General features: G+C 45.8%; 1 protein-coding gene across 3 annotated transcripts; it reads left to right on the top strand.

The window, feature by feature from the left end:
- Positions 1 to 7,190: 7,190 nt before the first annotated feature.
- Ubc2 (ubiquitin conjugating enzyme 2) lies at positions 7,191 to 20,432 on the top strand. 3 transcript variants are annotated; one of them, XM_077646812.1, is made up of 6 exons: positions 7,191 to 7,321; positions 7,696 to 7,829; positions 8,025 to 8,075; positions 9,906 to 10,038; positions 12,884 to 13,031; positions 19,242 to 20,432. In XM_077646812.1, exons 2-6 carry the CDS (start codon positions 7,798 to 7,800, stop codon positions 19,337 to 19,339), a joined length of 462 nt encoding a protein of 153 aa, XP_077502938.1. In that variant the 5' UTR covers positions 7,191 to 7,321; positions 7,696 to 7,797; the 3' UTR covers positions 19,340 to 20,432. The 3 variants fall into 3 exon arrangements, with proteins under 3 accessions (XP_077502938.1, XP_077502939.1, XP_077502937.1); XM_077646813.1 differs by lacking the exon at positions 7,191 to 7,321 and adding an exon at positions 7,345 to 7,502; XM_077646811.1 differs by lacking the exon at positions 7,191 to 7,321 and having other exon boundaries at positions 7,660 to 7,829.
- The last annotated feature ends 4,829 nt before the right edge of the window (positions 20,433 to 25,261 follow it).

Below are 25,261 nucleotides of genomic sequence, written 5' to 3' on the forward strand. Positions count from 1 at the left end.
TTCCAAGAGAAAGCGTAGCAGGGTGCAGCAGACGGTTAGGTGGGCGGATGAGATTAAGAAGTTTGCTGGCAAAGGACAGGGTTAATTGGAGAGACATAAGAGAGGCCTTTGCCCTGCAGTGGGTGTAGTAAGGCTGATGATGATGATGATGAGCAACGCGTACTGCTGCAGCCGGATAAGTTCCAAGGCCACGCAAGATTGCGTGAACCAGGAGGCACTATGCAAACCCTGGTTCGAACCCGACCGCGTTCGTTCGTTCGTGGCTGCTGCTGCTTCGTCACCGCCTGCCTGCTTCGTTTCCTGGTGGTGCCGGGCATTTCCTTTGGTGAGCCCGTTCCACGTTCGGGGGGTTTTTGCCAGGGTTCAGGGTAACTGTGCTTACTCGGGTGATGTAAGGTTGCCGGCGCACTGTGTGTAGGCATGTCCATCACCTCCCCGGGAGGAGGCTCGGCAGCCTGGTTCGCCAGCCTGCCGGCCAAAAGCTTGCCTTTGAATTCTTTTCTAAAAAATGGTGTCGATTCAATTGCCGTGGCGCTTGTACCGATTGGAGATGGAATTCTCAAAATGAAGAACCCGAAAACAATACAGGAACAACTAAAAAATCTAACCAGTCACTATCTCGACATCTCTGAAGTGCAACCTTTTGGAAGGCGTGGCATTGTTTGTAAGTCAGCAAACATTGAGTGTGTGTCGGATCTGCTCCGGTGTAAAACCTTCGCTTCTCTGCCGGTTAAAGTCTTCATTCCTGAGCAGCTTGTGTGCATTAAGGGCATTGTCCGTGGAGTGGACCCGTCATCTTCAATTCATGAAATTCTGGAGGAGTTTCAGGAAGCCGGGGCGGGCATTATTACTGTATACCACTGCTCTCGCGAGATGGCTGGAGTACATGTTGCAACGGAGTCAGTCATAACTTTTGCTGGTCGCACATGCCCCTCGGAGTTGAAAATTTGGCCAATTGTCTACCGCGTGGACCCGCTGCATCCTCGACCCCTGCAATGTACTAACTGTTGGATATTTCGACATAGTGGTAGAGCCTGTAAGTCAGCGACCCGATTCCGGGTGTGTGGCGAAGGTCACTCTTCCGACATTTGCACCACTGAACAACCAAGCTGTTGTCTATGCAATAACAGTCACAGCGCCGATGATGCCACTTATGAAAGCCGATCACAGGAGCAAAGTTTATTGGAATTAATTGAGCAGAATTGCTGCTCACGGGCAGACGCTTATGCGCTCCTTAACCGCAGAAAACATTCATGTGCCAGCCTTGTGCGTTCCTCTACTCCTGACATCGAGGCCACATTGTCTCCCTCAATAGTGGCAACCGTCGAAAAAGCACTCCCAATGGTGGCCGAGCGCATGCTCAGCAGCTTCCCGCAGGCGTTGTCTGATATTGTTGCAAATCAGGCTATTTCTCAACCTCAGCTTGTAGTTCCACCAGCATCAACATCACAGCAAGCCTGTGCTCAAAGTTTCGTTGCCACGTCGTCACCCAAGGTGCCGTCTCACGTGCCGCCTCTCGACAGCGTCCCTGTAAGTCTTTCTCGCAACACTGTTCGCACTAATGATGTAGAAATGGCTTGTCCTACGCAGAAGCGTCGGGCTTCAACCTCTCCTTCTAAGTCCTCCGTTCCCCAGCTCAATACCAAAAAAGGGCTTTGTAGTGTATCTTCCAAGTCAGATATTCTACAAGAGGCTGTTTCAGCCTCACTTCTCGAATAGGCATCATGGCGGGTGTAAAGGTTCTCCAGTGGAATGGCCGCTCTATTGCATCTTCTCTTCCTGATTTAAAAATTCTTCTATCTTCTTTATCTTCTCATAACCCAGATATCGTGCTCTTGCAAGAAACTTGGCTCTCCCCTGTTAAGTAATTTTCTTTAAACAGGTTTTGTGTTTTCCGTGTGGACCGCATAAATGGTAGGGGCGGCGGGTTGGTGACGCTGATTTCGCCAAAATTGTGTCACCGGGTTTTAATAACTAAAAAAGTAATGGATTCTAATTGCGAGCTTCTAGCAATAGATCTCACTTTTCCGCACTTCTCTACTGTCACAGTTGCAAACATCTATTTTCCAAATGGAGTATGCAGAACAGACCACCTAGACAGCTTACTTGCAAACTCTAGCAGGGTAATCATTGCTGGGGACTTCAACACACACCACGTCGTCTGGGGTTCCTATACTGATTCACATGGGCATATGTTATGGGCATGGATGTCTGCAAATGATGTGCGGTGTTGCAATTCTCGGGCCATAACCTTCATCCGCAGACACTCACGCTCAGTTCTCGATTTGTCCTTGGCAGCAAGAGGAGTAGGTATAGGGGCATGGTCCACAATTGACTGTGGCACATCTAGTGACCACCTGCCAATTACTTTCACAATATTGGTGAGCCCCTTCCGAGATCATGGTTCTACCCGAAAATGAGTTAATCTTGCAGCATACAAATCATCTTTGCGCGCCTCCCTTACATCTGATCCTTGTTCATGTAGGACCAACAGGGCTCAGCGAGTGTTTTCTTCAGTTTTGAAGGCTACAGAGATCTCCCAGTTCACTGTGCGTTCTGCTATTTGCAATAAATCACCATCCCCATGGTGGAATGATGCGTTTGAGACAGCTTTCTGTCGTAGGAAAGCAGCGTGTAAGACCCTTTCGCCTAATCAGAACCCGGCAAATTGGATCAACTACAAATTTTTCTTGGCCTCGTTTAAAAGAACCATAGCAAAAGCAAAGGATGACTAAAATCAAAATTTGAACGCATATTTGTCAAACCCAAAAAATAGGAAGCCTTTGTATCGTTTTATGGAACGGAATGTGAACTCCTCAGCCATGCAGTTAATCAGCTCAGTGGTGCTCTCTCCACATGAGGCGAAAGATGAGTTAGAGCGAATTGCCCAAGGGCTTGCTTCACGTTTTCAGGAGCAGCGTAGAGTCCCTCTGTTCACCCCCTACCCCTGCTCAGACTATGTTGTGGTTGACAAATCAGAGTTAACAACTGCAGTGTCTTTAATGCAATCCTCAGCTCTGGGTTGGGATGGTGTTACGATCGGTATGTTGAAAATCTTGGCGCAAGGCTTCACTCAGGACCTCCTCGATCTGGTCAATACATCATTGGAAACTGCGTGGTTGCCGCAATCCAGGAAGGTGGCGAAAATAATATTGCTCTTAAAAGATTCAAAGAAAGGCTTCCATATTGATAACATTCGGCCGATAGCTCTAACATGCAATTTGGTAAAGTTCACAGAAAGAATTGTGCACAGCCGCCTATCCGCGCATGTTTCAGTAGTGAATGCACTGAGCTCTGCACAGATTGGCTTTCGCCGGGGAAGCTCCATTTGGTCTGCCCATGTCGATTTGGAGAGCAGAGTCCGCCTTGCTATGCGCAAGAAAGAAGTATCAGCATTAGTGACGCTTGACATTGCTAAAGCTTACGACAGTGTTGAATATTCGATCCTTCTCTCTAAATTGGCATTATTGCACCTGCCGTACTACATTTATGCATGGATCCGCGAATTTTTAACAGGATGGCAGTTCTTTTGCTCTGACGGTTCCTTCACTTCAGATACCTATGCCCAAACCAGAGGCGTGCCACAAGGTTCTGTACTTTCGCCACTTCTATTCAATCTGGTGATGTGCGACATTCCAGTACACCCTGATGTTACAGTATATGTTTATGCAGACGACATAGCCTTCTTTGCTTCTGCAGCAGACATTCATGCCCTATATCGTTCTCTCCAGGATTACCTCAGCGCGCTCGAGGTTTGCTGGATACATTAAATTTGGTACTAAATGTGCACAAAAGCAGCGTACTGGTTTTTAAAACCAACATGCCTCTATATACATCGCTACGCTATCGCTCGGACAGCATACCTCGAGTAGAATCGTTGAGATATCTAGGCGTCATTTATGATGCCAATTTGGATTGGTGGCCCCACATCAAGACTAAGGTGTAGAGAGGAGAGCGTGCACTAGGTAGGCTACTACTGATAAGTAATAGGAAATTTGGTATGTGCCGGGACACGCTTGTACTTCTCTACAAAGCCTATGTCAGACCCATTTTGGAATTTGGCTGCATACTTTTTTCTGGCTCCTCTAAATATAAGCTTCATCCGTTGCTGCTGCTAGAAAGGCGCACACTGTGTCTCTGCCTAGGTCTCCCTCAATCAGTTTCCACTGCAGTTCTGTAATTGGAGGCTCGTATTCCCGACCTTAACTCCCATTTTCACCTTTTAACTGTCAGGACTTTTTTGCAGGCATTTGAGTCGTCTTCTGGTGTGGCTACAGCTATTTTCGTCTCGCACACAGCAATTTTTCTCACTCCTCATTGGCCAAGGTTCCGCCTCCCTCAAGTTGCATTTACTCGGAACCTTTTAGCCAACATTGGTGTGGATCTCAATTTAGTATGCAGAGTTGCTTGGGCAGCGTCCCCTGTGGATATTACTTTTGATTATATTTTCCCACCTAATGCGAAGCGTCTGCCTGCAAGGACATTAACTGGAATCCTCTTTGATAACCTTGCCCAGTACCTGCAACATACTGTAATTTCTACAGATGCGTCTGGGGTTGACAGGGAGGCAGGTGTTGGTATTTTTTTAGATTCTCTCTCGTGGAGCTTTTCGGTTAGAGTCCCGGATTACACAACCATATTTCTAGCAGAGTTTATGGCTCTGGGGCTGGCCGCTTTGAAAATTCCCACAACTGTTTCTCAGGTGATATTCCTCTCAGATTGTCTCTCTGTTTTGCTGGCGCTGGATTCCATACGAGACGCTCACTAACCTTTTTTATTCCTGGTTGAGTGAAAGAGGTGCGCTTCGTTTGGATACCAGGCCACTGCAGTATTTTACAAAATGAAGCAGCAGAGTTTTTGGCAAAATCGGCTCTAAATGACCAGTTGCAGGTACCGTCCCCAATTTTGTTCTTTTCGGCATGACTCGATTTCAGTGTTTTCAGTTTATAACCGCCGCGTGCAACGATCCCTTACTCTCTATTGTCGACTACCAACATCTCATGTACCCATGGAAGACTCGTGCATGTAAAACGCGGCAGTGTGAGGTAGCGATGACACTCTTGCAGTGCAGGATTCCCAGTTTAAATCTTTACTTATGTAGATGCGGGTTCAGTCGCACAAACCTTTGTGCGGCTTGTGGTGAAGTCGAGACATTGGAGCATTTCCTACTCTCTTGCCGGAGGTTTGCACATCAGAGGATAGCACACCTAGAAATTCCCATTACGAAGTTGGGTCTCACCTTGTTGGTTCCCCTCCTCCTCTCTTTCTGCGCAAGCGCCAGGGGTTTTGCATTGTGTCAAGTTTGCGAATACCCCCACAATTATATAACAGCTACCGGCAGATTCCCTTGCTAATTGTTTCAAAAATTTCCGCATTCGCAATAGCGTTTGGGTACTTTCATATCTTTAATTATGTAGTTCTCAGATATTCTCTCCCGATATTTTGTTTCTTCTTTTTCTTTTAAATTACTCTAAAATTTCACCCAAGGCACAATCATTAGCTTGACACCAGTTTACCCTATTCTATGGGGCCTTCCCACTGAACCCTGGCCAATCCCCCGTCGTGGGTATGTGCCATGTGACCAAGGCAACAACAACCCGACCGCGGTGGCCGCGTTTCGATGGAGGCGACCGTGTGCTGCGAGATGTTAGTGGTAGGTTTGGTTTTTTTTTTGGAGGGAAAGGAAATGGCACAGTATGTCTCACATATCGGCGGACACCTGAACCGCGCCGTAACGGAAGGAGTGAAAGAAGAAACAAAGAGGTGCCGTAGTGGAGGGCTCCGGAATAATTTTGCCCATCTGGGGTTTTTAACGTGCACTGACATCGCACAGCACACGGGCACCTTAGCGTTTCGCCTTCATCGAAACGCAGCCGCAGCGGTCGGGTTCGAACCCGGGAACTCCGGATCAGTAGCCGAGCACTCTTAACCACTGAGCCACCGCGGCGGGTCGAGTTGTCAGAGTACGTTAAAAATCCCCAGGTGGTCGAAATTATTCCGGAGCCCTCCACTACGGTACCGCTTATTTCACTCCCTCCTTTATCCCTTCCCTTACGGCGCCGTTCGGGTGTCCACCGAGATATGTGAGACAGTTACTGCGCCATTTCCTTTATTCAGAAACCAATTTTAATTTTTTTCACTATGCGAACATAAAAGTTGAAGCAGTGCAGTCTATGCAAGTCATGGTGAATTCCAATCGCAGGCCCGGAGCGGTCTGCACGCTCTGTGACAGAGCGCCTCAATCCGGCGCAGAGCACGCGACCTGAAATTGCGATTGGAGTACACTTGCTCTGGCCAGAGCGTGTAGGGCGCCGCTGCATGAGAACGTCACGCAAACTTCCGGTCGGATCCGCCTATTTCGGCGGAGCAGTCCCGACTGCTCCACGGAGCAATCTCGGCTCGGCAACCGCTCCCTGTCTACGATTGGAAGACGCGATCCATAGCTCAGATCTGCGTTTGGAATACAGTTGCTCCGAAAAGAGCCGGAAACGTTGCTCCAGAAGTGCTCCAACTCTGCGATTGGAAGTCACCATCAGATTGTCTGCGTTTCCTCGTTTCAGCGCGTGCAAACTGGGTAGAGTTTATCGCTACTCTATGCTGCATAAGAAAAAATAATGGTCTCATATGATCCGCAAAGGCAGTATGCAGACCACGAACAAACTAGCATGGGCTTGAAGACACGTGCATGCATTTAGTTCCCTGTACCCAAATTGGTTACTACTGAACATTTCGGAAGGCTACTGTAATGTAGAGTGCAGCAACGTTATGAGCCTCCGGGATATGAACGCTTGAGTGCAGTGGGGCCGTGCGGGGGCCCAAGGACCTGCGCGTCCTAAACAACCCTGTATGTAATAAAGTTTCCACCACCACCACCAACCGAACCACCTTTTAACTGTTAACAGTGCCGAATAATAACAAAAAACTACAAACGCTATTTCCAAGTTCCCACAAAAGAAACTATGCTACGACCTCAAACGCGGCCGTGGCTCGGCGGGTGAACTTGCTAAACCGCTGAACACGCGCAAAGCCGCCTAAGCGCGTTCATGTCTGTTAGTTATATAAGGGGACACTAATCGTGCCAGCATATTCACATTCCTTGTTTACGTAAAGTAGCATGCAGCACTGGGAAGCTGTCACAAAAAAGAATATTTTCGAGAATATTGCAGCTCGCTCATGGGGGAGTGACGATGCATTTGGTAACTGCAGCAGCGAGGGAGTGTTTCCGTTGCTTAGAACAGCGTACAACACTACCTGACACTACCGCGACAACAGGGGCGCAGCGTACGCGTTCTGCTGTTCGTCAGTGGGAGCTCGAGCTTCTGTAAGTCGGGATTTTTTTGTTTTTGTTTTGCGGTTTCAGTAGTAAACTAAGTAACTTACAGCTGCATTTGTATCTCGAAACGCCATGTGGAAGGTGCGCTTAGCGTTGTCGTGGCTCTTTACGAGAGACATGGCTTCGCTGGGGAAGTCCGTCTTCCATTCAGGTCTTTGTTAGGACTGAGGTATTTCTGTCGGTAGCGTTCGTGTTTATAAGCTTATACACGTGCCGTTTGTGTGCGCTGTATTGCATGCTCATCGCAGTAACAGCAATATCCAAGTGCTTGCGCATCGTCTGGTCTGCCGAGGCGCATGTTTTGGGCGTGCGTATCACTCGATTGCGTTCCTGAGTGCGATATGTCCGGTGATCGAACGCAGGCCGGACCATCAAGGCCCGCGTCTTCCACAACTAGAGGAAATTCATCGGTGACTGTTGAACATCCCGGAGGAGACCGAAAGGCGCCGAAGTCAACCCCCAAAATGTCGAAGGCTTTGAGCACAAGTGCCAAGAGGTGAGTGGGCCAATCGTCCTTAGGACTAAGGCGGCACCCACGTCGTGACGAACTGTGGGTTTCATAAGTTGCCCCGTTTGCTGAACTCTGCTAAAATCTTGGTTTGTCACTGGTTGGCCAGTTTTAACTTGGCCTATGTATGTAAGCTAGAGTCAACAGTGTGCTAAGCGTTGTTATCGCTACTTGTTTGCACAGGATCCAGAAGGAGCTTGCGGAAATTACATTGGACCCGCCGCCTAATTGCAGGTTTGTTCCCCGTTCTGATCAATATTCGAACTCTGTACTGTGCAACACGAGGTCGCTAATTCGTTTGAAACAAAATGGTCGCTTTGTAGACATAGCGCCTGACGGCTGTATTAAGCAACGCTGAAACGTGTGCCGAAATCGTACGCTGTCAATACTTCAGGTTGAAAGCATCGTGACAGTGAGCGCTGTTCAGTGGTGTAGTGAAGGTTGCAGTTCCATATAGCCAGAGACCTGTATAGCACAACATATAATGAATAATTTTGTAGAAATCTGTTCTTGTTGTTGGCCATGTGAAAGACCCCGACCGAGGCATATATATTTTTCTATTAGGTAGACTTCTCTGGAGGCGTTCTTGGAATCTTTTTAGCGGCGCATGTTACGTACCGTTTGTTAGCAGTTACAGTTAACACCAGACTGGGGGAAAGGATGTTGTTTGTGAAGATCTGACCTGCTGTGACCACTACACAGAGTGCAATCTATGCCCACATCTTTCGTTACAGCCACTCCTATGTCAGTTTTCCTCGCTCTGGTTCTGTTCTCTAGCACATTAACTTAATGGCACACAAAATCATAGTGCAAACATCTGGCCAACCCACTCTACATTTGGAGGCTTGGGAACTTTAGACTTGGATCGGAAAGTGAAGGTATCTGTTGTGGTCGTTCAAGGGAAAGGAAAATGCAGTCTAAATAATGATAAGGAGCTTAAGTTTTCTTGTAGTTATGATCAGTCAAGATACTTGACCTTGTTCATCTTGTCATTACAATTTCTTACACTGGTGTTTTGTACTATTAAATTCGACAGTTTCCACTGCAACTGTTCAGGGACACTTTCTTAATGCGTAATTAGACTGCATTCATAAGTTGGGTTGAGCTGGTGGATTAAGTGATCTTTGCGCTGACTCCGGTGGTTGCTGCTGCAATAGCTGTAATTTTTTTAGTGCCTTCAGTGCAGTTGTAAAATGACCTGTGGCAGCAAACTTGTACATATGACTGATTTGTAAAGCTCATTATTATTTGCTGTTTTATAAGTTTCTGTGCAAAGCACTTTGAAAATCTGTGAATCTCAAGGATGGTGGCTGCTGTGACATCAGTGCAAACTGTACGTAGTGTGTTTGGCCTACAGACTTTCTTTCATGACATGGGCTCCTTTGATATGGTTTCAGATGCCTGCATAGGGGTTGTAGTAGTATAGGTTTTCACAAAGTGCCATCTAGAACATTGTCATGGCATGCATCAGAACTTTGCTCCATTATAACTGTCTTGAACTATGTGGTGTGGCTTGTCCTGAATGCCGAGTGTTGACAGCTGCTCAGCTACTTCATAGTGCCAATGACTTGGTGTGTGAACATGCTGTAAAGCATATTCTTTGTTGCCTCTCGGAAGTGCTCTCAGTCTATAGATGCCAGGCCAGAAATGCCTCAAGCAGCTGGAACATGAAAGTGTTAATAGTGCAGACTTAGGTATAGCTCTAGAGCTTGCAAAAGCATGTGACAGGGTTGTAGCGGGATATGCAACCTCTTATATGCTTCCATTTCACATCACAGCACAGCTGTTGATCCAGTTACGTAGGCAGGTTTGTCTTTTTGAGGGAGATTCTGTATCAGTGTTGGGCATGTCCATTTTTCAAAATTGCAATCTTGTATTTACTTTATTATTTTTTTCTTACACTGTTGACTTGAGCTGCCTGCATCACTGAGGCAAAAACAGTTACTAAAAGCTAGCATGAACTATCAGCTGCAGGTGTTTATTGTAGTGCTTGACATTCACGTTTATGTCAGTTACTAGGTTTGTTGAAGAGTGCTCTACAAATTTGTTTGTTGTTTTTAACAGTGCGGGACCCAAGGGAGATAACCTCTACGAATGGGTGTCAACCATCCTTGGACCTCCAGGGTCCGTGTACGAGGGTGGTGTGTTTTTCTTGGACATTCACTTCAGCCCAGACTACCCTTTCAAGCCACCAAAGGTGATGATATGTTGCATGCCACTTGATCTCTCTGGCTTGTTTTGATTATGAGGCAGTGGTGTAATTGGAGTGACTGAGGGGCTTCAACTTAGTGAGTTTTTGACTTCGTGTATAAACCATGCTACTTTGAGCCTCTGGTTAGCCCTTGAGATGTTCCTGATTTAATTTACATGGAGCACGGAATAGAGACACCTGACATTGTTTTAGCCAAATATATGTATTGCTGTGTGTTTTATTGTGGTGACAAGTCATGTCATTTTCTTCTGATGTCTTTAAAATGGCAACATAGCAGTCTTTTTTTTTTTTTCATTGTCATTGTTATGGTTATGGTTTTACATGATAACATTTTGGGAGGTAGCTTCAACTTACCTTTCTTATTAGTTTTTTCGTATATGGCCCTTAGTATTCAAAATGTGAAGCTTGAACTGTAGTTGGCTAAAAGAATGGTTTAGCTTTGCCTGCTGCCATCACTTAGTGCCAGTGTAGTCTACTATCATTGTCGCCATGGTGTAACTGGTAGTGTTCAGAACTGGGTTGCAGACACAGTGCCACTACCTGCCGCGGTGGCTCAGTGGTTAGGGCGCTTGGCTACCGAGCCGGAGTTCCCGGGTTCGAACCCGGCTGCGGCGGCTGTATTTCGGTGGAGGCGAAACGCAAAATACAGCGTTGTGCTGTGGAGTGTCAGTGCATGTTAAAGATACCCAGGTGGTCGAAATTATTCCAGAGCCCTTCACTACGGCACCTCTTTCTTCCTTTCTTCTTTCACTCCTTATTTATCCCTTTCCTCAAAAACCAATTTTCATTTTCATGGTGACACTTTCAAAAGAGTGGTCGTTGACTTGCTGTTGAGCCAGTGTGGCTTGGCCTATCCAAATCTTGCTGGGGAGCATCAGTGAATACACTTTCAGAATAGGGAGCCGGATGCACTATCCACTCGACCACTGCTATAACTGGAGACCCAGTCGGTTATGGAGGAAAAGCGGGGCACCTGGCACCCCACGATTTCTCCATCTCCCGTAACTGATAATGTCCCCCTATTCTAATACTCCCTAATATCATCACTACTAGTTGTGGTTGTTGGCTGTACACGTAGTGGGAATCAGATTGAAAAGTAGAGGTGGGATTTTTTTGGTGGTGCTTGTGAAATGCCTGAATGCATGAGAAACCTGCAAGTGTAAAGTAGGAATTTGGACATGCCACTAGAAACAAACCCCTGATATTATCTCTTCAGTGCCTTTTTTAAGACAGTTCTTCCTGTATTTGTGTTCTTATTAAACTTTTATTTATACTTTTCTTAATTGCAAATGCAAAGGAAAGTTAGCTTTGAGTCATGTGAACATTGTTTTGCGTGGAAATGTTTTTTATTATTAGGCACAGTATTCATGAACAACAAATGTGATTTTAGGTTAGGTTCTCTAATTATGTTGTTTTCTTTCTTTTTTTACAAACTAAGAATACAGGACAGAATAACTAAACAGATATAGGGGGAAAAAATTATTTCAGTACTACTCAAATTGTGACTTAATGTAAGGTTGTTCCAGTCAAATATTGTACTCTGAGAAAACAGAATGGCTGCTAAAAAAGGCTAAAAAAGTTTTTAGCAGCCATTCTGTTAGTATTACAGTTTATATTGGAGATTCCCAGTGAAATCTTTCTGAAAATCAAACTGAAGAGAGTTTTTTTCTTATTCAGCCATTGTTTTGGTGTGAGCATGCAGGTTTACATCCATGCAGAGATCTTTAGCACTTCTTTTTGTATTCTAACAAGTTAGTTTATGAAGCTTTGTATGTATGCATGGGAATTTTTGTTCAGAGAGAAAAAAAAACTTATTGTGACCAATAAACAAGCTGTAGCATATCAGAAGGTGAAGACAGAAACGAAGGCGAACAGCACGAGTGCTAACTTCTAACAAATTTTTCTTCTTCTCAAGTGGAAAATGACATGTTAGCAAACATGCAAAGAGGTCCTGTGTAACAAACGTCAGCTTTTTGTCACATAGGAATAAGGATGGAGTACTAACACGTTTGTCCTGTTGTTTGAACCCTTTGTTGTTGTATGTAACATCTTTATTCGAAATAAAGCATTTTGGACATAATTGGAGGGGACACTTAAGCTCCGCCTTAAGGATATGATGCAATAACGTTGATGTGTTAATGCCCATATATGAGGAATTCGTCATCAGCCAGATTGCGCCTACTGCAGGACAAAGTCCTCTCCCATATCTCTCCAATTAACCCTGTCCTTTGCTGTCATATGTCCCTGGCAGTTCTGATACCGCTAAAGCCGCCGTGGAGGCTCGGTGGTTATGGTGTTTAGCTGCTGACACGAAAGACACGGGTTCAGTCCCGGCCGCGGCAGTCTCATTTCGATGAAGGTGAAATGCTGAGGCCTGTGTACTGTGCAATGTCAGTGCATGTTAAAGAACCTCGGGGGTAGAAATTATCTGGAGCCCTCCACTAATGGCGTCCCTCATAGACCAAATCTCTTTGGGACGTTAAATCTCATAAATCAAACCAAACTTCTCACTATATGCTGCAGATCTTCTGATGTTATGCTGCCATTCAAGTCTGCTAGTTTCACTGTGCTACATCACAAAGTGCTGCACTTCCTGGTCTGGTTCCAGCACTGTCCTTAATTTGTTCAAAGTTGGGTTGACCTTTAATGCTCCATGAAAGTATATGTGTGTGTGCACCTGTGAAACTGCACTGCTTAGTGATCATTTTAAAAGAATTTACCTGTTCATCCATATAGAAAATTTTACAGTATTGACCTTGTCTTGTCAACCTCCCCGAGGCTTACTGCTGCTGACTTGTCGTGATTTGGCCTTTGTGTGGTCTTTCCGCAGGTTACATTTCGTACCCGCATCTACCACTGTAACATCAACAGCCAAGGAGTCATATGTCTAGATATTCTTAAGGACAACTGGAGTCCAGCGCTCACCATTTCCAAAGTTTTACTTTCAATATGCTCTCTACTCACAGACTGCAACCCAGGTGAGTGGCATAGAAGCTACAGCCTATAAATATTGTACCATACTTGTTGTGCCTTGAGTGCGACAGCTGTTAATGCTGGTCATGTTGAGCAAAGTCTGTGTCTGTTGTGGCATCAATACAGGCTTTCTCTAGTCTTTACTTTAGCTTTGGAACATTGGTTGACCCTCAAGAATGTTTGCAGTGAGCTAGCAAAACATGTAGCACTTTTGCAGTTGTTGCAGCTGCCAGAGTGCCTCATGCTCTCCATTGGAAAGTACACTGCTGTGCTGTGCTCTACTGCCAACACGTTTAACAAAAATGCTCACCCACACTTCCTGGGCTTTCATTTTCATATTAAGGGGGGACATGGTTCGTTATGAAAAAATTGCTATGAAAATTTGTAGGTACATAAATTTCAGCATGCTGATCTCAAATATGAATTTGAGATTTTTTCTTTCTATTGTATGTAGCTTTTTATGAGGAGCTTCTGACAGGGTTTTAGAGAAAGCTGCTGAACAGATTCTCATAATCTGTATGTTGCTAGATTCTAGAAGGATCAAGGATTGCAACAAGGGTAATAGCATGTTTCTAGCCCTTCTAGTTCAAAAGTTGTGGTTGAAGAACTGAAATTGTAGTTAACTTTAATTTTAGCAAATAACAAATTTGTGTTTACACCTAGCTACCATCTGAAACCCTTATTGCAATCACCGCCTATTTAGCTACTAAATGACACAGAAGTTACCAAAATCTGATGTGCAGAAGCAGAGATAGCAGTAGACTGCCATGTGACGAAAATAATCGAACTGAGAAAATTGCAAAAAAAAACAAATTACAATGCTTTCTTTATGCACAGTTGTGCAAAAAAAGTAGTGTCAAGCTTCAGAATGTCCCAGGCGAGTAATGTTCATCAGTTTTTCTTTGGTGATGTCGCTTTGCGGCAGAGATGAAGCAGGCTGAGGCTGCACACTTCCGCTCGGAGCCTATAGCTCGGCGAGAGTCTTTCTCCTGTGCCCTCTGGCTGGCTATGTGGTTTTGTCCCACTTGGAACTCTTGCAGAATGCGTGACGCAGCCTCCTGTGTCCCAGAATTAAACCGCATGACTGCCTCAGTGACAGCCACTTCAACAGATATCAGCGAAGCATGCTTTGTCTTAGGCATCAAAGACCAAATCACTGAATGCAGTGTCTCATTTGCATTCTGCGTTTGTCCTCGTAAACGTAAACACTACAATTGCTTGCCTTTTCTAACTGATCGTTAGACATGAATAAATGTTTAGCTGTGAGAATGTACGCTTCAAGCAATTATTCTGTAGTTCACGACTTTTAAAACAGATAAAAGCAGTCATTCTGTGACGACAGTAAGAGGAAAATTCGGTATATTTATGTCAGAGACCTGAAACAGACCGTCCCCTCGCTCTAACAATGGACTAATTGTTGATTTGTAGCCTTGGAGCTGAGCGGCCAGCTCTGAACTGACCATGGTGTGAGGGCATGGCTTCCCCTTTTTCATCCCCCTTGTGTAGTGCTGCAAATTTGTATTTTTGTCCGTCTCGGGTTTCACCAAAATGTAATGATTCTTGCTAAAAACCACCGAAATTTTCAAAGCGATAGAGAAAAAAAGGTTCTGACTGCCACTGAAAATGGTTGCTTCCTTCAGATTCATACGTTCTACAATCTTGCACAGGTGGCCTCTGATCCCTTTTTGAATATTGGTAGGGGGCCTACGACCCTCCTAGACCTTCCTGACTTGAAGCACTGGTCATAGCGCGCTGTGTTTGCCAGTAGCGGCTCAGCTAAGTGGCGGTCCTTTGCGACCATCTGCGCGTCTTCATTGCTCGGTCGGCCACATTTCTTTGGAGGTGCTTCTCTATCGGCTATTTGCATGAAAAACGCTTCGGCGCTGGAGTCGTCCAGCGTTCTCTTTGTACAGACATAGGTTTCAACACCCGTGAGCAGTAAGCCCATTTCGTGCCATACGTACACAAAAAAACAGCGCGTTGTGGGGAGAAACGTTGCTTTGATACTTTGGGCATTAAGGCGCCATGTCCACATTTGTGGACGCACCACTCTGGACGTCCACTGCAGCACTTTTTCTTCGTCTGTGACAATGAAAATTGGTGTGCCATTTGTACATTAACCTATTGACACATTCTGAGCTTGAATTGTATAACTCACGATCATTTGCAAAGACAGAATGCAAAAGGGAAAGCTATTTACTTGACGACGTGATGCGCATTTTTTTTTTTTTTAACAAACGCATTTCCCCGTAGCTGCAAGAGCTGGCACCACAAACTTGAGAGGGAAGATCAAAATGGTAAGAGCGCGGTATTCAAAGGTGGAAATTCGCCTCGCGTACGAAAACATGAGGAGGCTTAGGTCGCGTCCCCCAGCGCCTGAAGGGGTTATACGCGGGTTTTTGCGGTATTCCGGAAACCTCCACTATGGCACCTCTTTCTTCTTTTCTTGTTTCACTCCCTCGTGACTTCCCTTATCCTGAGGGACACTTCGGAGGTTTGGTTTGGTTTATGGGGGTTTAACGTCCCAAAGCGACTCAGGCTATGAGAGACGCCGTAGTGAAGGGCTCCGGGAATTTCGACCACCTGGGGTTCTTTAACGTGCACTCACATCGCACAGTACGGCCTCTAGAATTTCGCCTCCATCGAAATTCGACCGCCGTGGCCTGGATCGAACCCGTGTCTTTCGAGCCAGCATCTGAGTGCCATAACCACTCAGCCACCGCGGCGGCGGACACTTCGGAGGGAACCAGCCACTAGATGGTTTAATTGGTCTTTCGCCCCTATACTCGGATAGGACGATCGATTTGCACGTCAGAATCGCTTCGGACCTCCACCAGAGTTTCCTCTGGCCTCGTCCTACCCGGGCATAGTTCACCTTCTTTCAAGTGCCAGCGTGTGCGCTCTTGCTCTGTCCACGCGGTTTGAGTGTCCACGGCATATGTCAGACAATTGCTGCACCATTTCCTTTCCTCAAAAAAAAAAAAAAAAAATTCTAACGAAGGAGGAGAACTTCCTATTTCCGTTTTTAGAAACTGGATGGAGCGGACAGCTGAAGTGGACAGAAAATGGGATACCTTCATGAAGTTTAGAAGGGAAGAATCCTACTTGATTAATGAGAAGATTAGAACAAACGGTACCCAATGGGTGTCAAAAGTAAATAAAAAGGATAGAAAAGCAGCTCAAATTCTGGAAACATCTAAATACAGTGAGTAATAAGACTAGGCTAGAAGAAATGTTGCACATCATTTATCGAAAGAGGATAGACCGGTTATTGCAATTGCTTCACTTGGACAGAGAGAGTGCTAAACGGCAGAGAAGATTCCTGATTCATATTTGAACAGCGCAATAAAACAACGGGACACAACGAAGAAAGGACACCACAAGCGCTGTGGTGTCCTTTCTTCGTTGTGTCCCGTTGTTTTATTGCGCTGTTCAAATATGAATCAATACCAACTCGCCCAGTTCGCAGCTTTAATGAAGATTCCTGGTGGCACGCCTACAGGACCAGATGGTATTCCGATAATGTTAATAAAGAAGCTAGGACCAAAATCCAAGCAAACATTAATAGAGGTAGGGAACAAAACAATAGTTGATGGCAAAGCTCCCAATGAATGGTGATTAAGTAGAATGAACATTATGTATAAGGGAAAGGGGGACAAAGCTGACATAAGCAACTGCCGTCCCATAACAGTGACATCTCTGGTTTACAGGGTGGTGATGCAGATTATAAAGGGGAGACTGCAGGCTTGGGTGGAGAATGAGGGGGTGCTAGGGGAGCTACAGAATTGGTTCCGGAAACAAAGGAGGTTGGAGGACAATCTGTTTTCATTGACGCTGTGTGTAGGGATTGCTGAAAAAGGAACACATGCCCCCGTGGCTAGTATTTCTGGATATCAGGGGAGCCTGCGACATAGTTATTCAATAGGATTTGTGGGACATACTGTGCACATTGGAGGTGGAAGAATGAGTCATTAATATATATATATATATAAAGGTAACAGAGTGCTTATAAAAGGGGAATAAAATGTATCAGGGCATGGTGATGCAGATTATAAAGGACAGACTGCAGGTTTGGGTGGAGAACGAGGGGCTGCCAGGGGAGCTACAAAATGGGTTCCGGAAGCAAAGGAGGTTGGAGGACAATCTGTTTTCATTGAGGCTGTGTGTAGGGATTGCTGAAAAAGGAACACATGCCCCTGTGGCTAGTATTTCTGGATATCAGGGGAGCCTGCGACATCGTTATTCAAGAGGATTTGTGGGACATACTGTGCACATTGGTAATTAATGTATACATAAAAAAGATATATATAAAGGTAACAGAGTGCTTATAAAATGGAAAAAAATGTATCGGGGCCTATAGAGTTACAGCGGGGGCGTGGGCAAGGATGTCCTCTGTCTCCTTTGTTGTTCATGTTGTACCTGCAAGGGTTGGAGACCAAGCTAGAGGGGAGCGGACTAGGCTTCAACCTATCTTTTTTCAAGCAGGGGGAATTGATTAAACAGACATTACCAGGACTAATATACGCGGACGATATAGTGATAATGGCTGACAACAAGGAAAACCTGCAGAAGTTGTTAGACATATGCAGTACAGAGGGAGATCGATTAGGTTTCAAGTTTAGTAAGAAAAAATCTGCAGTCATATTTAATGATGAGGGCGGCGAGCATAGGATACCGGAGTTCACGCCAGAAGTAGTGGATGAATACAAGTATCTTGCAGTGTGGATAAATAACGGTGTTGAGTATCTGACAGAGCATGAAAAATATGTAATGAATAAAGCTAATAGGAATGAAGCTGTCGTGAAAAATAGGGCACTGTGGAATTACAATAGGTATGAAGTGGTAAGAGGGATCTGGAAAGGGGTGATGGTTCCTAGCCTGACTTTCGGTAATGCGGTCCTGTGCATGACACCAGATGTTCAAGCAAGGTTGGAAATTAAGCAACGTAGCGTAGGGAGTCTAGCTTTGGGAGCTCTTGGCAATACACCATATCAGTGGGTACAGGTGGATATGGGATGGGCATTGTTCAAAAGCAGAGAAGCTAGCAGTAAGATAGCATTTGAGGAGTGATTGAGAAAAACGGGGAAAAGCAGTGGGCTAGGAAAGTTTTCAGATTCCTGTACATAAGGAATGTTGACACTAAATGCAGAAAGTGAACTAGAAAATTGACAAGCAATTATCTGGACAGCAGTCGGGGGCAACTCAGCAATTATCGGTTAAGAAAAAGGTTAAAGAAACGGAGAGAGCTCTGTGGAAAACAGGGATGCTGATGAAATCAGCACTGGGAACATACAGGATTTTTAAGCAGGATATTGCCAAAGAAAATATCTGTGATAATTGTAGGGGAAGCTCTTTGTTGTTTGAGGCCAGGACGGGAGTTATGCGGACTAAGACATGTAGAGTCAGGTACCATGAGATACACGTTGTGCGGTGCTTGTGGAGAGGAAGAGGAAACTACTGAACACTTGATACTTTTCTGTAAAGGGCTTCATCCTGCAGTGGAAAGCAGCGGGGCTGATTTATCCAAAACATTGGGGTTTAAGGACAGTGAAGGAAAAGTAGGTTTTAAGTGGGTAGAAGTAACAAAGCGAAGGTTATCTGATTGGTGGCTAAAATCAAGACTGCCAAAATTTCACAAATGATGGCTAGGTGGCTTGACCCACTGCCCGATTTAAAGGGTTCAGCCTTATCCATCCATCCATCCATCCTGCGCATGCGCAGAAACTTTTCCGCAAGTGGTCAATTGCCAGTCCTAGCTGCTGAGTGTCAAGTGTACCTGAAAACTGCTCATGAACTGAAACCGATGCGCAGTATCTAAACAAGACGAACGAGGTGAAGATTTCAATATCCCATCTTTGTTGGCTGGAATGGAAGAAATGACCTCAACACACTCTTCCGTTGCTCTCAAATATTTGTCTGGCACAATCAGTTCTCTTGACGCAGAGGGATCATCAGTTGTTACGGAGATCTAGCATCAAACAAGCACCATTCTTTGAAACAATTTAGAGGAGAAATTACTTCATGCTGAGTTAAAATAGCCACCTTCCATTTTCGAAGAGGGACTTCTGCAGCATGCAAAGCATCTGCTAAAAAAATAAATTTGCATGTTTCTTTCATGAGTTTACGCTTCCCACAGAATTTAAATTTTCCACCTGATTGCAGTGCCTGAAAACTAGAACTTGTGGTGTGCTTACAATGTATGTTTTCAATTTCAGCGGACCCGCTGGTGGGCAGCATTGCCACGCAGTTCATGCAGCAAAGGGAGGAGCATGACCGCATTGCCCGGCTGTGGACAAAGCGTTATGCTACATAAGCTTAGCTATCCAAGTAGTGGTTGCAACGACATTAATTATTGCAGCGTACACGCTCCTCTTTCCTCGCCCTCTCCACCACCAAAGTTTTTTTTTTCCCTCCCTTTCATTCTTCTTTGAGAATTCACATTAGGCTTTATTTGATGCCAGTGGCAGCGCGCCTCACTGGCAGCACCTCTCCTGTTCCCTTGCCCCCCTTATATCTAGTTGAATGTTCTTTTTCCGAATACCCAGGTGTAGCATTATCTATTTTAGGGCAAATCGCAAGTGAGATTCCCTTTGCGTAAGCGTGTGTGTACATAGTTTATTTTTCGACTTTAAGTACATGTAAGTTAATCATGTGCTCCCCCACCCCTTTTTTGGTCTAAATTTGTGTTTGTGCTGCTACTTTGAATTAATCTTGTCTTAGTGGTTTTGTTGAATCATGAATCGATTAATTTTGTCGAATCATGAATCGATTAATTTTGTTGAATCATGGATCGAGTAGTATTGTCGAATTATGAATCGAATAGTATTGTCGAATCGTGATTCGAATAATTTTTTTTAACGTGATTCGAATAAGTTGTCGAATCGTGAAGTAGCAGACAAAACTAGTGTGTGTAAGGACAATAAGAGCTTCCTTGTCCTGTTCTCGGTTCGCTATTATACCCTGCCCTTTTTCAACTACTTATGTTAGAGCGTGCAAATAGCAGCGCTTCCCTTTCTAGTGGCATGACCGAGATGGTAGGGGCCTATAGTCTTAAGTCCATACACCTCGGGAGTGAGCGCAGAAAGTGGATAGCTGGCATGATGCCCACGCACTTTGAAGCCATCTTACAAGTTGTGTGTACCCATAGCCGAGATCATGGTGGACTTTGTGACCCGAATTCGCCCGTATGTGTGCTGATTGCACAAAAATTGAACTGTGTGTACCCTTTTCATGCTCTCACAAGTATAAATGCATACGTCTGGTTCATTGAATTGAGAATGTTTTTTTACTGGTAAAACTGACTCTGGCATGCTGACATGTTTCATTCCAGCTGTAGGCTTGGACGAGTGCGATGATGTGAACAGTAAACCAGTTCTGATTGAATAAAAGAAAATGGAACAGGTTTAGATGTTGCTTGGGTGTGTGTGTTCTCGTTGGTCAGTGTTGCACGCTTTTTTTCTGGCTCGTCTTGGGGTGAGGGGAATTTCATTTACAAAACTTACACATAGGGAACACTGAAAGGGTGCTCACATCAAGTGAGCTTCATGCGGCAGCGGCGAACATTTTAGGCCATATTCATCAATTCTTTTCCCATGTAGCTGTGTATGCTGCACGTGTCAGTTCTGTTTGCTTGTTACATAGTGTTTGTGGTGTTGTGTAATTTAAATCTTCTATACAAAGTACATAAACAATAAAAAAGGCAAAACTGAAGTTTTTCATGTCTTCTTTCGATACTTCTGCATTTCATCAAAAATGAAAGTATGCCCAGTGTCATGTTGTGCATGTTATAAAGGCCCTTTAGTGCTGCCAAAACTGGTAGCAATGAAACCTGCAGTCTGTCTACTGTGTTCAAAATGTCAGCGTACCATGTTTGTGCAAGCATCTCCGCTTCTTTATAGGGACACTGAGGACACGAAGTTTGCCTGCCACGTTTGGTTACTGCATTCTAATGAGGCTATTACCACTCAAATTCGAGCTTTTATAAGCTATGATTGACTGGTATTGCTGCCAAACCCTTTCCGCAACCAGAATGTTTCGACGTGCAATTTTACATGCGCAGTTTGAATGCTGCTTCCTGGCCGCAGTCAAGGAGCCCCCAATGCACATCACTGTCTAGTTTGAGTGGATTGATGGGGAAAATAACTCGACTTCTCAGCAATGAATGCATGTTTTGCTGCCTGACAAATGTCAACAGCCACAAAAGTGCAGCTATCAAGAACATTTTGTTGCTGTCCTCTGGATACATGCTGCGCTGGGTCCCAATGGCAGGTGACAACGTATCTCTTCTCTGCACTTAACTGTGAACAGCCTCCCATGGCGTGTGGGAATAGTGTGGCGTGTGGGAATAGTGGAGACACTAGAAAAACCGACAAGAGCGTTAAATTTGCCGCGTGACAAGTAGAAAATACGATTAGAAATCAAAATCCCTTTTCACTTCTATGGCTGTTGGCAATAATAGCAGTTCATCTTTTTTCCTGTTATTGCAAAAGCACTCCTAAACCCTTCTTGGGATAATGGGACATGTGTCCCATTCCCCATACTAAAGGGCTAGTGAAAGGTAGTGGGACAGGAGTCCCACTTATGTTCCTTAAAGGTTTCAATGCTTGGCTTTAAGCAACTATTGAACTAAAAGATCAGTGGCCCTCTAACGAAGGGTGGCCTCTCCCACCCAGTCCGCAAGCTTGGCTTGCGTGTTCTTGTCCGGCTCTCTCGGGAGCTGAAGCCAGGCGAATAATTGGTTGGAAGATTGGTTTTTAGGGAAAAGAAATGGCGCAGTATCTGTCTCGCATATCGGCGGAAACCTGAGCCGTGCCGTGAGGAAAGGGAGTGAAAGAAGGAAGAAAGGTGCCGTATTGGAGGGCCCCGGAAAGATTTCAACCACCTGGGGATCTTTAACGTGCACTGACATCGCACAGCACACGGGCGCCTTAGCGTTTCGCCTCCATTGAAACGCAGCCGCCGCGGTCGGGTTCGAACCCGGTAACTACGGATCAGTAGCCGAACGCCTTAATTTCTGTTCCTGGGAAAAGGGAGAGGCGAATAATGGGAGCCGGCCGTCGGGGCTAGTACGGCCTTTCGCTGCCACCGGAGTAGGATCACCGTCGCGCCGTCAACGCAGACCGTTCGCAGCTGTTCTGTCTGAGTTTTCGACTGCATTCATGTTGTTTCGAGTACAATCAAAACTTTTTTAAAAGGGAGCTCGCAAGCACTTGTCGCTAAGGGTAACCGGCCCATTTTAGTCGTGTCGTTTGCGGCTATTGCTGCGCAGTGCGCTCGCGCGTCGTCTGCTGCGCTGATATGACGGCGTGCGCCTGCTTAAATCCAATTTGTGAAAAATGGTTCTGTCACCTTCAAGTTCGCTTGCCTGAGGGTCGTTATTTGAAAGCAGTGTTTGGCAGCAGCTAATACTGGAAGCTTGATCGCTGAAAAAGCTCCATTGCGTGTTGTCTACTCATGTAACAGACGACACAAGCCGGAAGGGCATGCGCTAAGCAGCACGTAAAGCCGTTAGACTGCTTCCAAAGCGATACCTGATCCTGCGTTTCCTTTGTAAAGTTTTTGAGAGTTACCATTGTCGCCACCGAAGCCACAGCTGACGCCAGAAAATGTGGAGCTGTGCCATGTGGTTTCGTCATTTGATCTGCCGCGCACTTCCTGTAGCACTGGTTTCTCGAGTCACAGTGTTGACGCTCAACTTGAGCGTGTGCGGTACGCGCGAAAAATGCGCCCTGCTGTCAGTGTCATCAGTTATGTAACGTGAGGCCACGGAGGAAGACTACAAGGAGTGGAAACTCAGTGTCATCAGTTATGTAACGTGAGGCCACGGAGGAAGACTATAAGGAGTGAAAACTACCCCGTCTGCGGCGACTAGAAACGGTCACACGCCCGCGGCGCCACTCTCCTGCTGGCGGCCTGGAAAGAAACTACCGAAATACAACGTCACGGCGTGCCCGCTGACGCCAACACCCGTGTCGTCTGCTTGTCGTCTGCTTTGAGCGCCGGAGCCGCCTGCCCGTGAGCTGCATTTTTTTTTTTCGCTGCTGCTTCTACGAGGCGCCGCCACTGCATGCGGCCCCGTCGGCGCATACAAATGCGACTTTATCTGCTGGTCGCCTGCGCTCGCTCGCGCTGACGGGTTTCACCTCCTATATAGTCTTGCTCCATGCGTGAGGCGCTGAACCATCTGCCTGCAGATCAGACTGCGCGGATTACATCAGCGCAACGGGCCTTCACTCCTTTTAACTTCTTGTCTCCCGCGTTCCTTCCCCTTTTTTCAACTTATGACCCATATGGCACACTTTTCGAATACAAAAAAAAAAGATGCAGAGCTTCATGTATTCGATATCGGTGCGTTGTGAGTCAAAACTTACTCCAACTCGAAAAAAAAAAAACATTCTGGAGTCCAACTCCCAAATGGCAGTAAAGCGTATGCCACTCTCGCAATTTGGCGTACTTTCGCGAAAGGGGCTTTCTTGCAATATCTTTAACTACTTCATGCTTGTCAGTAACATTGAATGCGTAGTTGCAGAGTAGCGGCCTCAGGAAACGAACCGATATAAGGTTCATGAGCTCAAGCCTGTGCTCGTTGCTGCCATCGCTCTTGCCTTTCAGCAGCTTTGAAGCACAAAGAGCTGGGACAGCGTGTTCTACTAATGTAGTGAGACTGTTGCAAGGTCTGATCTTTCTGCAGGGCGCAGTCAGCAAGAGCTCTTAATATGTCGAGAACGAAGAGAAGTTGATCTGACGGGTAGAGCAGCCCATCTTGATTTTGGCTGCAGGTGAACTGAAAGAGTGGCTGGTTGCTAACTGGTTTCGTACCCAAAGTAAGGCAGTTCTCCCAATCTATATGCTCGCCGACAACTCGTGCAGAGTAATCACCCACATAAGCAGTAGCCGAGATCTGAAGCAATGGCAGGTGCTGTGGCAAAATTGCGGTAGCAAGCCTCTGAAGCACCAATCTTGCTCTCGACAGCTTCGGCGCTGCTTGCACAGTCGGCGTCAGGGAGGAGCTGAAGTAGAGGTTGGTTGCGCAGAATAAAGGAGATCAGTGGGTATGAGTCTTGACATCGAAGCACATTCTTTGTGGGCAATATTGGATGCTGAATTAGACGCAGCGATCCCGGCCGGTCTTCAGTAGCTTTCCGAGACCTGACAGTGCAGCCCGAACATCCAACATGTCGTTACACCCGGATGGCATTCGCAAACTACCAAACAGGGATTCAATTGGATTGCTGCTGAATTTTTGGGTGGGGACGAAAAAGAACTTCTCTTCTGTCAGCAGATATTTGACACACGCCACTGTGGAATAGGTAGTGATCAGAATCGCCTGATACGTTCCATCTGTGAGAAATTCATGGGTATGCCCACATCTTTTTTTTTTAGACCTAAATACAGAGGGACAGATTGCATGCGGGATAGGTACTTGAAAAAGCCCCCAGGAAAGGTAATTAAACACGCATGCAAACACGAAAGCAAGAATAGTACTGCGCGCGGCCGATCAGCGCAAGCCCAGCTTCTTGAATATGTTCTCGAGGAGAGCAGGCATCGAGGCACCCGACGCGCCCGACGTATTCTTAACGTATTCTACTCACACAGCGCTGCCATGCGGCAGCCGCGAGCGGCGGCGGAGCTGGCGCCCGACGGCCTGAGGAGAGCGTTCGCCCAGGCACAGAGAGTATAAAGGAGGCCCTGGCCCTAACCAATGAACCGCCGCGGTGGGGAAGAAGCCAGGCGGCTGAAACCATTTTTAAACAAAGCATTGCAACATTTGGCCTCCACCTCAAAAGGTTCCAATGCTTTGTTTAAATGGTTCAGCCACGTCCACTAGATGGGGTACGTAGTGAGTCGAGGCCTTGAAACTTTTTTTTTCCAGGCGTGTTGCAAGTTTTTGTCTTATTCGATCTGGCAAAAATCAAAATGTCTGGTAAGCAATTCCTTTCTTCAGCGTAGAGAGGAACAACTCTAGATCACAATGTGCGCTTCTTCTGAAGATTTGAAAGGACATTTAATAAGAGGAAGTTTTTTTTACCATGCTGAAAACACCTGGTCCCGGCCGGCGAAGTTCTAGATGCCCGTGTACTGTGCGATGTCAGTGCACGTTAAAGAACCCCAGGTGGTCGAAATTTCCGGAGCCCTTCACTACGGCGTCCCTCATAGCCTGAGTCGCTTTGGGACGTTAAACCTCCATAAACCAAACCAAACCACAATGTACATAAGCTCTGTATTAGACAACCAC

This window comes from Amblyomma americanum, chromosome 1 (assembly GCF_052857255.1).
Source record: "Amblyomma americanum isolate KBUSLIRL-KWMA chromosome 1, ASM5285725v1, whole genome shotgun sequence".
Taxonomy (NCBI): domain Eukaryota; kingdom Metazoa; phylum Arthropoda; class Arachnida; order Ixodida; family Ixodidae; genus Amblyomma; species Amblyomma americanum.